The sequence below is a fragment of the Lonchura striata genome, chromosome 5, assembly GCF_046129695.1.
Source record: "Lonchura striata isolate bLonStr1 chromosome 5, bLonStr1.mat, whole genome shotgun sequence".
In the NCBI taxonomy this organism is placed as follows: Eukaryota; Metazoa; Chordata; class Aves; order Passeriformes; family Estrildidae; genus Lonchura; species Lonchura striata.
In genome coordinates, this window is record NC_134607.1 from 58,194,836 (window position 1) to 58,210,636 (window position 15,801).

The 15,801-nt window shown below is 54.1% G+C and overlaps 1 protein-coding gene across 1 annotated transcript; it reads left to right on the forward strand.

Moving 5' to 3' along the window:
- The first annotated feature begins 7,913 nt into the window (after positions 1–7,913).
- TNFRSF13C (TNF receptor superfamily member 13C) lies at positions 7,914–10,471 on the forward strand. The gene is made up of 3 exons (XM_077783137.1): positions 7,914–8,058; positions 8,424–8,624; positions 10,158–10,471. Exons 1-3 carry the CDS (start codon positions 7,914–7,916, stop codon positions 10,469–10,471), a joined length of 660 nt encoding a protein of 219 aa, XP_077639263.1.
- The last annotated feature ends 5,330 nt before the right edge of the window (positions 10,472–15,801 follow it).

Here is a 15,801-nt window from a genome sequence, read left to right on the forward strand (position 1 = left end):
CTCTCTGGTCCTGCTATGTGCTCACCGTGCAGTGACAAGGTGACAGTGCCGTGCTGTGACTGAGCCTGCTTTGCTCCTGCCCTGTGCTCAGACTGTTGGAACACCTTGGATGTTTGTTGAGGGCTGGCAGTCCTTGAGGCACTATCATTGTCTGCACTGGTCAGCTCAAAGCTCTTCTGAACCTCTGTGCTGGCCACTCTGCTAGTTTTGACAGCATTGCCCCATTGTGGATATTCAATTTTTCTCCCCACTGCTGTTTCTTTTTCTTGCTCTTCCAGAGATCACAGACGTGAAGCCAGTATTTGCCTCAGCTCAGTAAAAACCTATGGCTCATGTGGTGGTGGAGTATCTTTAAAGACAGGTGCTAGAATCAACTAATTAATCCTCATTCCCCTGTGGGACTGAGGGGTGACTCAGTGCCTCATACTGTTATGCTGAACAGCAGAGGATCAAAGGCACTGGAGCTGGGGAAGCCCTGGGATAGCACACCAGGCATCTGTCAAGGCTCAGTCTTGCACACTTTTCTCCAGGACTTTTTTAGCCATGCAGGAGATTGAAAGCTTTGCAACCTTAGAGACAAGGCTGGAGCTGCCGTCGCCTTGCACCGGAGGGGTAGTTTTTACCCCTTTGAGGTTGCCTTTTTACCTTTTCATTACAACCCAACTTGGCCACCCTGAGCAATTCCCCCTCCTGACCTACAGGTCCTTCACTGCACCCACTGTGTATGTGTCTGGGTGAAAGGCAGGGCAGGGAGGCTTAGGCACTGCTGAAATTGAGCTGCGATGGTGATGCACGTCCCTCCTGGGCGTTGTGATCCCCAGCACGCTGCATGTGCCAGCATGGCTTGGCAGCCCTGAAGAAGTGCAAACAAACCCCTACACCTGGCCTTGGGCTGCCCTGGCATCCATCATGCGGCTGTGTGAGCTGCTCACAGGGAAGGGAAGGGGAGTTGCTTGCACGTAGATGTTGTGTAATGCAGACCTAGTTCAAACACAAGTTTGCAGGTTGGGAAGCATTTGCCCAATCTATGGGGAAGGAAGGCCACCTGGGACAAGGACTGCTGCAGTGCATTTCTGCTCTGTGTTGTAAAGGAGATGAAACATGAAGCATGTGCTTTCTTCAAAACCTGGGTTTTACCCAGGTTGCATGTGGAGCATCACCTGTGAGAGTCCCCCTGAGTGTGCATGAGCTGTGGTTTGGCTGAGCTCAGCCACTGTATGGGACTAATACATAGTGATGGTGTCCTATAAATTATATAGTCGGAATGTTCACCATCTGCTCTGCACTGAAAGCTGAGCATGATTGAGATCTTCCCCACTTCCCAAAGCTTGACTCTCTTGCTGAGCTTGAAATGTGTTTGTATATTTCCTGTAAGTGGTTCTGATTGAATCAGGTAAAAAGGGAATTTTTTAAGCAGGCTGCAATGTTCCCTGCACCCAAAATGAGAGCTGAAACAGTGGCCGGCATCCCATTATAAGGCTATGAGTAAAACTGAGTCTGATTTCATGTTAATTAGGTTCTAAAGGGACTGAATCTTGATTGCAGTGGTCATATCAAAGATTTAAAATAGTAATGCAAAAAGCAAAGGAAACCCCACGGTGATTCATATAAGAAGGGGAAATAAAGACAGTCAGGGAGGAAGAAGGACTTTGAGGGGGCCTGAATTGCTCTGCTGCCCAAAAGCAGGAGGGGATTTGAATCAGATTATCCTCATTAGATGTCTCTTTAAAGCATCATCAAGCCAGATGAATGGTCTGGGGGAGAGCTTGCAGGCATGGTGGCTGTGATTATCACCAGGGATTTGCAGTCCTAGTTATCTAGCTTAGAGACAAGATTATTAGGGGGTATAAAGCTGTTCCTGCCCTCAGCCTCTAATGTTCATTTTTAGGCTGGGTGATGGGAAACGCTGTGGTGCTGCACAGCCCCTCGGAAGCCTGCCTGCATCCTCTGGTGGTCTAGCCCTCTGCAGGGCTGTGGGTGCAGTGTGGAAGGGAAAGCGACCTGTGTGGCTAGGAGATCTTCCAGGGGGATGGACAGGCAGCCTTCCCTGGGGACTGTGGCAAAGGGCAACACCTCCCGTATAGGTGCTCACACTGTGATAGGAAATGGGAAGGGGATCTTGGGAGGCAGGATTATTTACCCACCTGCCTTCGCAGAACCGTTCGCTACCCACAGCATGTCCCTTCTTGTGACAGCCTGTGCCAAAGCAACTCATCCTTCCTGCAGCTGGGGCCTTCGAATCCCCAAAAGCTCAGAAGCTGGTGTGGCTGTTACAGAGGGAATGCCTGCGAGCTATGAGGAGGGCTCTCCCCTTGAAAGGGAATCAATGGACATTGCCACAGGTTCCTTGGAGTTCACCCTCAGGGGTGGTAAATACAGCACAGGGCTGCTGGCAGTCACTCTCCACCTCCTCAGCCCTGCAGCTGCATCAGATTTTCATCCTCCCCTTTATCTCCTTCCCTACTCTGTGTGTTGCACTCCTGTCTCTTCTCTGGACTCTGGCAGGATGGCCAAGACATTGTGCCCAGATACCAGCCAGGAGAGGAGGTGCACAGGCCAAATCCACCTGTCAGTTCTCTTGTAAAATTGCATCCTTAATACACTCATGGAAAATCATAACATTACTCTGCGCTCACACCTATGCAAGTAAAATCACTCTGGCTTTTTACAGCAGGCTGAACCTAAAGGTCTGCGGGAAGCTGGAGGATATTGTAGAGAAAGTGGGGCAAGTGTGGCTTTGATTTTTGGGTCTGGGGTCATCTCCTGGAGATTCATGCCTTGAGAGTGCAGTGGTGGGGCTTCTCACTGTGAGTACGGGGGAGATTTCTGCCCTAGCATCAAGGATGCATGATCTGGCTGAACTCACCTGTTCTGAGGTTTTTCCTGTGGCAGCACATCACCCTCAGCCACTGGTTTCTGTTTTGGTGCTGGACGTGCTGCCTGGCCTGTCACGGCACGTGAACACTCCCTATGAACAGCCACAGGCAAAACTGGGGGGGCACTTCCCCTTCCTCCCAGTTGCCCAAGGGAGACAGGACAAGATGCCACTTCTCCTCAGGGTGGGGGTGGGGGCAGCATCCCTGCTGCAAGGCTGTGTGGGCAGGGTGTTTGAATACTGTTTGTTCACATTCAGGCAGAAGAGCCAGGCTCAGTTAACACTGTGTTGCTCATGATGTGGGGGGGGCTTGCAAGAGCCAGAGACCCAAACCTCGCTGAGTCCCCCCCACACTCTGCAGAGCAGCAAAAGCAGCCAGCACACCAGGTGGAAACACCCCCCACTCCTCCCCATCAGGGGAGATCAGGGACTCAGCTCCTCCAGGGCTGGATCAGACAAGGGAGGTTTTTCCCATGTCCTCTGTGCTGCTGTGTCCCTCTTGGGCTCTACGGATCAGGGAGGGGGAATGGGCGGAGGGAGTCAGAGATCAGGAAGGGTTGTCTCACCCTTCTGTAACTCCACAGGGTTCTTCAACAGGCAGCCCACGGAGAAGCCTAATTTGGGTGTTCAGCATTATCAAGGTCCCCTTGCAGAGGGAGGCAAGGACACCTGCTGTTTTCTCTTCAGCCTTGCAGACAAGCAGAGGTCCAGGGACATATAAACAAGGAGCAGGGAGACAAATTCCATTCAACAGGGTGGGGCACTGCCCCACACCAAACACCTCATGCAGATGGCTGAGCAGTGTCACAAACCCCATTGATAGGAAGCAGAGCACCTACAGAGGGATCTAGGGTTTAAAGTGACTGTGAATCCCTTGAAACCCTTGCTTTCCCATATTATTAATAAAATCTTCCCAGATTTTGTCTGTAAGCCCACCTGGCTTTAGTAAGGATCCCAGTGGATCATGAGGAGAAGGTGGAGCTGTGAGAAATCTGCTCCTAATAGCCATAGTGGTACTTTTTGTGAAGGGATGTTTCCCATCAGCCAGCAAAGGAGTGCTGGGGAAGGGGTGCTGGGGAAGGGGTGCTGGGGAAGGGGTGCTGGGATGAGGTGCTGAATGGGCTTTAGGGGTTGGCTCCAGCCAAGGCATTCTACTGGACCATCTGAATGTGGGGCAGGTTTCAGGCTATGCTGAGATGTTCCTGAGGCGTTGGGTGCATCATGCCAAGGTTTGTCCTGAGGTAACTGGGTTTGCTCAGTAAACACCTCACAGCTTCTCTGATCGACAAGCCTTCGGGTTTCCGGTGTGCACGAGCACAAGGTGAACTTTCGGGGGATATTTTCTGCTACATGAGGTTTTACAAGTGCGTGCGTGAGTCACTTCACCTGCCCCTGACACCAGAGGAACCGCTCACACGAGTCCAGTCACTCATGTGTGCACGAGCCCTCACAGGCCACTGCCAACCCTCCATGCTCCTGGAGCAGCAGCACTGCCCTGTCTCCCAAAGGGATCCCAGGCATCTCAGCTGACCTCAGCCAAAGCCAGCCCTCCAGGTGTGGGATAGGAGCAAACAGCACTGGAAATCGAGCTGCCTGACTCCGAGATGAAAACATAATTCTTAAATCGCTCATTTGATATCTTTTCTGGTTTATTTGTTTAATAAAAGGACTTAGCCAGAGACCCAGGCTCCTGGGGTTTTCATTTCTCTGCAGAAGAGATAAGAAAAGCGCATTTCCTTATCCAGTGAGTCATTTTTGCTGCTCTTTAATTATGCATTTGTGTGATTATCAAGCGTATTCAGCTTTGAGATGCAAACAGCTCAAACTACTCACCAAGCTTTAACTTTTGCTATTCCAAAAAGGATCAACCACAGTTATGAAGGGTAGAGGAGGCAAAGATGGAGGAGATGAAAAGGGGGACAACTGATGCCCAGAACCTGGGCCGTGCCCATGAGCAGGCCCACATGTGAGTGCTGCTGGGGTAGTCAGCACTGGTTTTCTCCTTGAGAAAGCATTATCATGTGTAAGTTCAAACATATCTTCTTGGCCCAGGAGGAGGTAGACGAGTTGGGATGAGTGCAGGGAAGACCTGTAGAGCATGATAAAGAGGGATGAGTAAATGGGGGGAATAGGGTAATGTCAGTGGCAGCAATGAGGCTGCAATCTCCTTCCATGTAACAGGACCTGGGATCATGACAGCTGCCATCCCTGGGCTTCAAGTTTTCTTCAAGTTTTCTTTCCATGTACTGAAATGGGATCTGTTGGCTCCAGAGCTTTAATGTAAATCTTGCCCTCCATGTTGAAAGCACTTTGTAGGTTACTTGATTTGGGCTTTCCCCATTGTGCATATTTGACTGGGCTTGCAGAGTTAATCTGTAAGTGTGGTACAGCAGATGCTGGGAACCACTTCTCACCCCGCACTTTAAGCGAAGCAGGGAGGAGAGACAGGGGGAAGAGGGGCACGGTGACAGTCCTGTGGTGGGATCCACAGAAATAAGGGCTGGGGGTCCCTGAGAGATGATTGACATGGAGGAAGTACAGTGGGGGCACTTGAGAGGTGAAGCAAACGGGAATGATGGAGAAGCATACCTCTTCGGGAAAGGGAGACCAGCAGGTAGAAACACCCCAGGGCAAAGGAGACCAGCAGGTGGAAACACCCCAGGGCAAGAGGAGCAGCAAAGCCTTTGGAGCAGGGAGGTGGTTTGGGGATAGGTATCCTGACAGAGCACCAGAGGTTTTGTGAGGATCCTCTGCCTACGTGCATGTCCTCAGCCCCACCAGCCCACAAGAAAAGGTATTTTCTTGGCCCTAGACCCTTCACTTGCACTTCTGAGAGCTGCCTACTGGGGACAGTGAAGATTCCATGTGCCCTCTCCTTGCTAGGTCTCTCTGCTGTGGAACTTAGATGTGGACTGGAGTGAGCCTTGGCTTGTATTTTTCCCCTTGCTGTGGACCATGACTCTGCATGACAGCTTTCCATTCCTTCCTGCTGCTGGACACCTGACTCTCCCACTCCCATGCCTGCACCTGAGCCCTGGTCCTCACCTGGGGTGTGCAAGAGGAAGAGGGTCAGCTGCAGTGGGATATGGAGAGATGTGCTGCTGTTTGACCCAGCTGCCCCAGTGAGCACAGGGCGAGCACAGCCTGCTCACGGCAAGCATTGAGGCAGAGGGTGCTGAACTGTCTGTGCCATTTGTGGCTCAGGGCTGTGCTGAGAGAGGGAAGTGCTTGCCCTGCCCCCACTTGACTGGGGAGTCTTATTTTGACTAAGATGGAGTGGGAATAGCTGAGCCACAGGCACAAGAATGGCTGGCGTCTCACAGCCCCTCAGTGCAGCCCACAGCCCTCTGGCAGCCGTTCCTGCTGGCATGGCACAGGGGTGAGGGAGCAAGCGCCTGGGCACACTGGCTGGAAGGGGAAGTGAAATCATGGCAGGTTTGGAACTGGTAGGGAGTCACCAGAGTTTTTTGAGACTTTGGTTTGCCTGGAGCCCTGCAGTGCCCACGGTGGGGCTGGGACTGTGTTGGGGCTGCTTTGACATTGCTATGATGCAAACTATCCCCTGGAAATGGTGCTGGCAGGGAGGGAGATGTGCTGCAGGGCAGCTCCTCCCCTGCAGGGCATGGGGTACCAAAGAACTGCATGTGGGCTGAGATCCAGCATGGGGAGCTGGTGACTGCATCCTACTCAGAAATTCAGGAGTGGGATGTGAAGCTTGTGGGCTCAGCTTGTCCAACAGTCACTGGTGATGGGCAGGCACATTCAGGGACCAGGTCCTCAGGCCTGTCTCAGAGGACCTCAGCTGCCAAGTGGGGGCACCTGGTGCTCTGTCACCTTGAGCCAGAGCACCCTTTGGATTTTTTCCTCCTCCCCTCCCAGCCTTGATCCAGGACAGTGGGCAGTAGAGGCCTAACTAGAAGGAGTCCAGATGCTGTAGCTGCTGGAAGAACATGACTCCAGCAGTAAAGGCTTATTAGGGGTCTCCTGGGTAGGGCAGGTCACTAGTGTTGCTTCCCTCAGCTGATAGCCAGCCAACAAGTCTAGCTGGCCCCTTTCTTTCCAATGGAGTGAAGAAAAAGAGTATGTGACTTTTGATCAGCAGGAATGGAAGAGATCAACCTACAGCACTGAAATCCATCTCTTCAGGTCCCAAGCATCAGGCTTTGATGTGTGGGTATTGGTGGCAGAACATTTCACCTGCACCTGATTAGGAATGCCTGAGACTATTAAAGCTTTTTTTTAATCCCTTCCAATGGTTTGAGGACCAGACTTGCTTGGTGTGACCTGCTTTGCCCATTTACTGCACATTTACTGAGCAGAACCAGATCTGAACCCCGGAGAATGAGACAGGGTGCTGAGGAGTCGCAGGTCTAGGTCTGCGTTGGAGAGGATGGAGAGAGTGAGGTGATGGAGAGCACCATCAGTAAGAATGAAGAACATACAACAGCTGGCCTGCTTGCAGAGCTGTCACTGGCAGGATGTGTCCTCGGGGCAGTAGGATCTTTTAAAAGGGGAAACATCAGTGCCCTTTCAATCCTTTCTCCTCCAGTCTTTTGCATTTTCAATCCAAGACAGATCTGTGCCCCTGGGATGTAGTCTTGTAAAAGATATGTGTACAGGAAAGTCTCCTGTAAACACTGGAGGAGGCTGAGGGGGCTTTTCAGTGTAAGCAAAGGAGGGTGCAGGCTGGGGGACATTGCCTGGGCTGGGGGCAACATGCAGGTGGGCTGGGGAGGAGCGAAAATCAAGGAGGTCAGGCTGGGTACGAGGTGCTGCGTGGCAGAGGCACACAAGGGGCTGTGCGGATTTCGGGAGCATATTTTGGAGGAGAGGGGTAGTTTGAGGGCACATTGCAAAGGCAGGCAGGGGTAGGGCTTGGCTGCTTGCTCTCCTCCTCCCTGGTGAAGATCCGCCCCAGGCCAAGCAGCGATTGTGAGCCCCAAGGGAGACGACGCAGCTTGACAGACTGTATCTCCCTCTGCCACGGGACCTGGGGCGCTGCGATTTCACACTCCGGCGGCCCTGTCACTGCCACGCCATGCAAGAGCTGGGCTCTCACTCCCACTCTGCCATGTCCTCATCAGGAAAAGCTGCCATTGCCCCCTCCTGCCTCTCCTTTGAGTGCTTCGATACCCTGACCAAGTCATGCATCAAGTGCTCCGACCTGTTCCAGGACAACACAAGTAAGGGGACAAGGGAAGCTGGAGTCTGAGCTCCCCTGGGCTGGGTGGTGGTGGGCCAAGGAGGCTGGGGGCACCCCAGGGGTGGGCAAGTGGAAGGCACCATTTCCTGAGGATGGCTATGGAGGTGGCTATGGAAGATGGAGCACCACCTTCACTTAAAACAGAGGGGAAGAGGGCAGCCAGTGAGAGGAACATGGTGTAGGGAGAAGTTGGATGATCCACCCTAGGGATCTCATCAAGCAGGGGGATATTTTGTTGCTGGTGGCAGGTGGGGCACAGTTAAATGCCACACTTCTTCCCCGTGACTGCAGCCCCCAGGCCAGCGAGCCAGGTGAAAAATGCTGCTGGCCTCCTTCCTCCTTCAGCTTTCCCCCTCCTGACACTACCAGCATCTCACCCCACAGCAGAGCCGACCCTGGCACCCACCGTGACCAGCACCTTCCTGATCTTCGGGGTCCCAGTAGTGGTGGGGTTCATCCTGGTTCTGGCTGCCATCTGTGTCTTCCTGGCCTGCAAGGAGGGGAAGCAGAGGAGAAAGAGGAGGGCAGCAGATGAAGAGGACAAAGGTAGGAGACCTCTTCCTCTCCCTCTCACAACGCCCTGAGGTCCCTGGGGTAGGTGGGATCACTTACTGCTGGCTCCACTGAGGCACAGCCCAGGCTAACTCCTCCACCTCAACATCAGCTCCACAGGCATCCCATGGCATTTTGGGGCACCTGAATCACTGCCTGAGTGACAGTGTCCTGCATTCCCTGGGAACCTATGCCTGTGCCTGACTGCCAGCACAACCCTGCTGAGCCATCCCTCTCTTTGCTGGGTCTCCCTGTGCCTTTGTTTGCTTAAAGCAGGTCCTGGCACCATGCCCTTTCCACAGGGGACACATACAGAACACTGGTGAGTAGTAGCTTTGTGAGAACCCTCTCCCCCACTAGCCAACGGAACATGGATGGAGTGGGGGCAGTGGTGGACACCTTGGGATGGCTCCAGAGGCAGCCTCTCCCTGTGGCACTGCAGTAGAGGTCCTATGTGGACCGCCCAGCTTGCTTCTTGTGCTTGGGATGCCCAGCATCCTCCAACATGCATCCCAAAGACCCCAGTGGGATGTCAGGGCCAGCCCCGTTGATAGTTGCCTCAAAATTAGGGCTGGGTTCAAGGAATGGGGCTGAGCTTTTCCTATCAGGGTACTTCCAGGAGAGTAAGGCCACAGTACTCCATGATGGCCCACTTTGTTGGGGCAACTCTTTCCTGCCTTGGGGGCCCCTGCACTGGCACTGATTCAGCCTTAAACAATCTTCTCAGAAGTGGTCTTGCCTGGCCTCACCCCTCCCCATTCCCAGGTAGGGGGTATGGCTTCCCAGGACCCCCAGGAGGGGCTGCCTCATAGAGATGCTGGCACTCACCACTGCCCCATGACCCGGGTGGGTGTCCACAGTGGGCAGCTGGTTCTTGTGCCCTGGCTTGCCTGCACGCTTCTGGCACTGCCGGATGGTGACTCAGACCAGGGGGACATTACCCAGGGCCTTTCTACTCCGTGGCTGCCCATGACGCACATGCCTAAGAAAAATACCAAAAGTGAAAGGGAAGGGAGAAATCCAGGGGTGAGAGAGATCTGGCTGTTATGGAGAGTGTTGGAGACACTACTAAGTCTCCTGTTGCATACTCTAGTCCACATCCCCTGTGTGCCCCAAGGCTGCACCACAGCATGCCCAGTGCTGCGGCACTGGATGTGTGGGAAGTGGCAGGAGGCTTGGGGCTGGAGGCACACGCCTGTGTTTGAAGTGTGTAAACAAGTCTATTTTTAAGTGAGAGGCAGTCGGGGAGGGGAGGCTGCCACGGGCTGGGCTCTTCTGCTGCCAGCAGGGTTGAGTGAGAGGACTCAAAGTGGAAGTGCAAGTTTCAGCCCTTCCCTCTTGCCTTTTAATGGGGGAAAAGCCCATTGGTGGTAAGCAGGAGAAATTCTGCAGCTGGAGAGATGGGGGACCTTGCAGACTCCTCCTGTTCCAGATCCATCTTCTCCTCTAGGGACAGGACCATCTCCCTGGGACCTGCCTGACCCCACTCCATGAGCCCAGTGACCCCCTTTTCTTGTCCCTTCTTAGAAAACACAGACATCGCCAGCCCCCTGCCCAGCCAGGACTCTGCCATGCCAGAGGGAGATGGTGCCCTGAACCCAGCCCCATGCCTGCATCTTGCTGGGAGCTTGAAGATGCTGGGGCCACCCAGGAAAGCCAGGGCAAAGCAGAGGCCGTGCTGCCAAGGCGATGCTGATGGCGACATTGTTCTGCTCTCTGCTGCGTGCCCCCGGACTGAGGAATGCAACCACAGCTTCCCGCTGCCTGCCACTGAGCTGGGGGCCACAGTGCTGGTCACCACCAAAACCACCCAGAACTGTGCCAGAGAGGAGAGAGTCTGAGGGCAAGGGGAATGGAGCAGGAGTGCTCTGGCCAAACCCTGTGGACACTGACAGACTGTTCCTGGGATGAGTGAAGCCTTCCATGGGTATGAGCTCTGTGAGGACCAGGTATTGCCTTTAGCAAGATCAGCCTGTTAAGATGACTGTCCTTTCTGTGCTGAGTCCCAAGTTATACCTGTAAATGCTGGAGGAAGGCAAAGTGGATCATACTGAGTTACAATGAACTGTTGACAGCTGCCATGGCTGAACCATTAGGAGGAGGCAGAGGAGACACAACATGTGAGGATGGAGTGTGACAGGCACTGCTGTGCCATTTGCAAGGCAGCTGTTGTGCCTGGACAGGTCTCCTGCTGGATGGGTAATTGCTGGGAACATGGGGCTGGAACACCAGAAACTGCAGGGGAAAAGGAAGCAGGGAGTTACTTTAGGACCAAATCCCACACAGCAGTAGCTTGATTTTTGATACTGATCTCAATAAAAGGAGACTTGACCTGTATGAAGCAAGGCACACCCAGCATCTGCTACATTTACAGTCCTGCTTCCCTGTCTTCTGCACTCTGTGATACCCAGGTCTTTCCACCCTCTGGGCTCTCTCACACAGTGGCAGGCATCCACCAGCACTCATGGGAACCTCCTCCACAGCCAGGTGCCCTGGGGATAGGAAAAAGTTCCTCTTCCCAGGCAGTGAAGAGGGGAAAAAAAAATCTATCCTTGCTCTGACCCAAAGTCCCTGAAGTTTGGGAGGACCAGGGGCAGGCAGTGGAGACAGCTAGTCCAGAGGAGCTCCCTGAACGTGTCATTACAGCCCCAGACAACCGTCGCTTCAGGTTACTGTTGCTGCAGAAATACCGTGTGTCAACTTGCGATGGATGCTTCCACACTGCACAAAAGCAGTCAGGGAGTGATGTAAGCATAGGCAGGATGACTTAATTTATGAGACTGTCCTCAAGGCTTTGCCAGTGTGGCAGAGCTGGCCAGCGTTGCTGATCCCAGGCATTTCCCGGTAGATGGATTTCTTCACCCGCCTGTAAGAGGCTTTACTACACAGGAAGGGCTCTCTTTGGGAAATTAACTCATTCATGTGGAATTGCTGATTCTGAGTAATTACAGCAGGTGATGCCCCCTGGCTGAACAGAGACCCTTGGTTGGGTGAGAAGCCCCTGGAAAAGGTGATTAGTCACTTAGAAGTGCTTTGAGGGGTTATTTACATGAAGCACCATCTCTAGGTCTGTTCTTCCTTAGATGAGGTGGCTTCCTCATCCGGGAGGTTTTGGACACTAAACAGAGCTGGCCAAGCAAGGTATGGAGGCGCTGACACCAGGCACTAATGGGCCACTGAGTGCCATATTCCCAGTAGGGTCAGCTGGAGGCACTGTGTGCAGGGGATAGCACTCTGATGATGGGAAGGTGACTCCCTGCCTAAGCATGAGTTCCTTTTGGGGCTGCAAGGACAGATGCTACTGTTGAAGGGTGACCACCTCTCTTCTCCCCTTTCTGCACTGCAGCCAGACTCATGGCATCTGTCCCATAAGGGCAACCACAGGTGCCAAGGCCAAAATTACCACAGTTCCTCTCCCAGACCTTAACAGACTGGCAGAGGTGAAGCCTCATCTGACTGAGGCTCTGCATGATCCAGGCTAGGATGTATCTCCATCTCAGCCTTGGGGCTGAGGATGGTGGAAGAAGTGGTCTACATGCCCAGTGACTGTTTCCTGGGGCTCCAGACACTTGTGTCAGAGACTGGAGGCTCAAAGGCTGGTGTCCCAGCTATTCACAACAGCCATGCTGCCCTTTGCAGAGCAAGTATTGCCATGGCATGAATCAAGACATTTCCTCATCCTCATGTTCTGCACCCAACCCTGTGAAGTAACTTCAAAAGACCTTTGTGTATCTGGAGTGGGGAAAAGAGCTGAAGCCAGGTTGGGAGATGTTTTGTCTCTCAAAGGATTGCTTCTGGGAGACAGAGCAACCTGTTTCAGGGGAGATGGGGGTGATATGGAAATGGAACAGAGCTATCAGGAGCCACCTTCACTTCCCTCCCAGTGACAGCAGCAGCCCAGCCATGTGGATGCACTGCCACCCCAGATGATCTGGGAATTTGAAAAAGAAACACCCATACAAATCCTATTGATAAAGCTCCTCATTCTGTTCGGGTAAGGACTTCTGTTCTCATTTCTGCTGGATCTTAAGCCAGACACCTCCCTGTACGGAATGCCACTGGCATTTGTAGCACGCAGAGTGGCAAGTGGATCCACACTGTATTCCTCAGCAAGTGAGTGCCCTTTGGATCTACTCTCTGTCATGGCATGTGAGGTGTCTTCCCTGCATCGTGTCTGCCCGACTGCCAGCTGTGGTGGGGCAGTGCTCCCCTTCTGCCCAATCTGCCCAGGACGCATCTGTAATCTGCTCTGTGTGCTTCTCCATCCTTATGTGCAGGGCAAAGGGTTGTCCATTTTGTCTGCATGGAGAGACAAGGGAATAGAGATGAAAAATATGGCAGTAAAAATTAAAGAATAAAATTAATCCATTGTCAATGCATGCTCAGAGATCTGAATGGGGTCCCCATTTCCCTGGCTTTAGGAGTCTCCAGCATGATGGTCCTTGGGGTACAGCAGGGCTTTGAGTTGGAGAGGCTCCCCTGGCAGTGGCAATATCAACACATTCCCTACACGTGGCCACCTGCATGGCTGAGAATCAGCCAAGCCTGGCCACCTGCATCTCCCCACAGCAATGCCAAGAGCTGGCCATTAGGACAAGGACTGGGGAAAATCTTTTTATGGGGGGATGAAGTGGGGATGTTGCCTGTCTTTGACTTTCCACAGTAGTTTCTCACTACCTCTGTGAGGCAGGAGCTGTGCTTCCTCCTCAGCCTGGCACTCACCCCACTGCTGGCACAGCTGCCTAGAAAGGCTGGGCTTCATCTGGCTGCAGGGACATGGGGTTTCAGAGGGAGCCAGGGGAAAGTCTGAGGAAACCCCTGGCAAGAAAAAGCAATTGAGGCTAAAACCCTCCTCACTGCAGCTGCCAGTCATGTCTACCAAACCCTTCTCAATCCCATAGGCTCCCCAGATTTCAAAGTGAGGCTTTCCTCCCTCACTTGTTCCTTTCCAATCCCACCAGTTTAGTCTCCTGATAGTTCACCCACAGGCCCAACTACTCCAGCCTAAAGCCCTCCCCCACCCAGGCCCCTGCAGACCCAGCTTGCCCCTCCATGGGCAGGGCCTTGGAAGCAGGCAGGGCAAGTGGGCACCATTTCATCCCATGCACGAGGTAATGCCCCGATGGCAGACGTCCAACAAGGTCCGTCTGTCTCTGGGTGCAGCCTCTGATCCCCCCACTTGCTGCAAGGACGGGGCTGTGGGGCCACCCCATCGTCTGCTTGCAGAACACGGATCTCATCCCATCCCACAGGAACCTTTCCCATCGGTCACTTCCCGGGCCAGCCGTGGCACGGCGACACGCGGGTGCTCCTGCAATCCCCGGGGAGCAGCAGCGGGAGGCTGCGGGAGAAGGGGGGTCAGCAGCCCGGGGCGCTGCCGCGAGGTGGCACTGACGCCACACACCGGCACGGCACGGCACGGCACGGCACGGCACGGCCCGGCCCGGCACGGCACGGCCCGGCCCGGCACGGCACGGCACGGCCCGGCACGGCACGGCACTGCTCAGGCTGCCACGGCACCGGGGAGAGCCAGGCAGGCTTGCGGCCAGCCCCGCCTGGGTCAGATGGAAGGGTGACGGCTGGGTCTGACTCTGTCCGACCACACAGCCCATCACCATGGCCTCTAGGCTGCCCAGGAGAAATGGTTGCTGGTGACTGGACAGCTGTGGGTCAGCCAGAGGCACAGAGAGCTGCTGCTCCATCCCCCAGCAGCACTGAGCACCTCAGCCATCGTTCCCGCTCCCCCGAGCAGCCCATTCCCAGTGGTGTCAGACCTCTCTGAGCATTCTCCAGGATGTGGACCTGCAGCCAGCACCTCCCTTCTCCATCCCCTCCCTGTCAGCCTCTGCCCAAAAGGAAAATACTGTGTTATCCACCAAGCTCCCAGGTGGAAAAGGCCAGGGTCGGAGAGAAAGGGCTGGCCAGCCCCCTGTGCGATGCTGTCAGGGGACCACAGGCTTCCTGATGCTGCTCATCAGCATCCCTCCCTAATTGCTACCCAGCGCCTAATGACAGTAATTAGGAAGAACGAAGCTGCCTGGGGACTGGAAGCGCTGACGGAGTTGGGGGAGACAGATGGTGTTCGCACTTAAAGAAAGATTGGAAAAAAACCCCCAAAACTCCACTCAGCTTCGATCAGCCTCCTTTTCCTTTGCTTAGTGTCAGGATCACTTCGGTCCACAGGCACATCAGGCAGAGGCAGAAATGTTGCACTGGTCATTTTCAAACACCATATCTGCACACACACACACACACACACACACACACACACACACACACACACACACACTCATGCACACACACAGCCCGCAGAATCGCTGGTATTTCAGAGTGCCGAGGGAGCAGTAGGAGGGGGCACAGTGCCTGCCTTGGTACCTGGCACGGAGGGGATTTCCTCACTGCTCTTGTGGGCTGATGCTCTCCCCTGGGGCCACCCCCACAGCTCCCGGCTTTGCTGGCTGTGATCAGTGAGCAGCTTCCCAGGGGTATAAAGTGGGGGAACAGCCCAAAACCACCTGAGCAGCTGTGGTGAGTACACAGAAGCTCTCCTGGCAGACAGAGCTGTCCAAGGGACAGCCCCACATTCTTCCCATCACTGTGGAGTGAAGACACTACACTAGGTTTTCCAGGGAGCACCCAAAATTTGTCCTCAGCAACCAGAGCAGCAACCAGGACAGGGACTGCAATGCACTCAGCTTTACCTGCCTGGAGAAACCCCACCTACAGAAAACTCCCTCCAAACCCTTTCACACAGCCCCTTCCACCCGAGTCCTGGGGTGATGCCACCTGCCTCCAGAGCTACCTGCCAGACTGCAGCTGCACCTGGACAGAGAGACGATACAGGGGTGTGAGGGAAACCCCCTTCCTGCCCCTTAACAGCTGTCCCAAATGCTCTCAGGATGCCCAGGACCTTCGTCCCCCAGAGCACCCTGGGGATGCAGGGACAGGGTTATGCTAGGTAGGGAATATGCACAGTCTCATGGAAGAGGATGCTCAGTCCTGTACTATGGCATCAGCCTGACCTTATTTAGGGGATGCTCCAAGAAAAGGCCCAAGGCAGGCACAGGGCAAGCCTGCACATCCCCTGGGCTTTGGGGGGTAACTTCCCCCTCTTCCACATCAAGTGGGATCATTTTAAACCCATTCTTCATCTCGTCACAGCTAGTGAGGT

Excerpts from the sequence above, each read along its gene's own strand:
- TNFRSF13C (XM_077783137.1), top strand. The coding sequence starts at position 7,914 with ATGCAAGAGCTGGGCTCTCACTCCCACTCTGCCATGTCCTCATCAGGA. Across the intron at positions 8,059-8,423 it reads CCTGTTCCAGGACAACACAA|CTTTCCCCCTCCTGACACTA; the intron begins GTAAGGGGACAA and ends TTCCTCCTTCAG. Across the intron at positions 8,625-10,157 it reads AGCAGATGAAGAGGACAAAG|AAAACACAGACATCGCCAGC; the intron begins GTAGGAGACCTC and ends GTCCCTTCTTAG.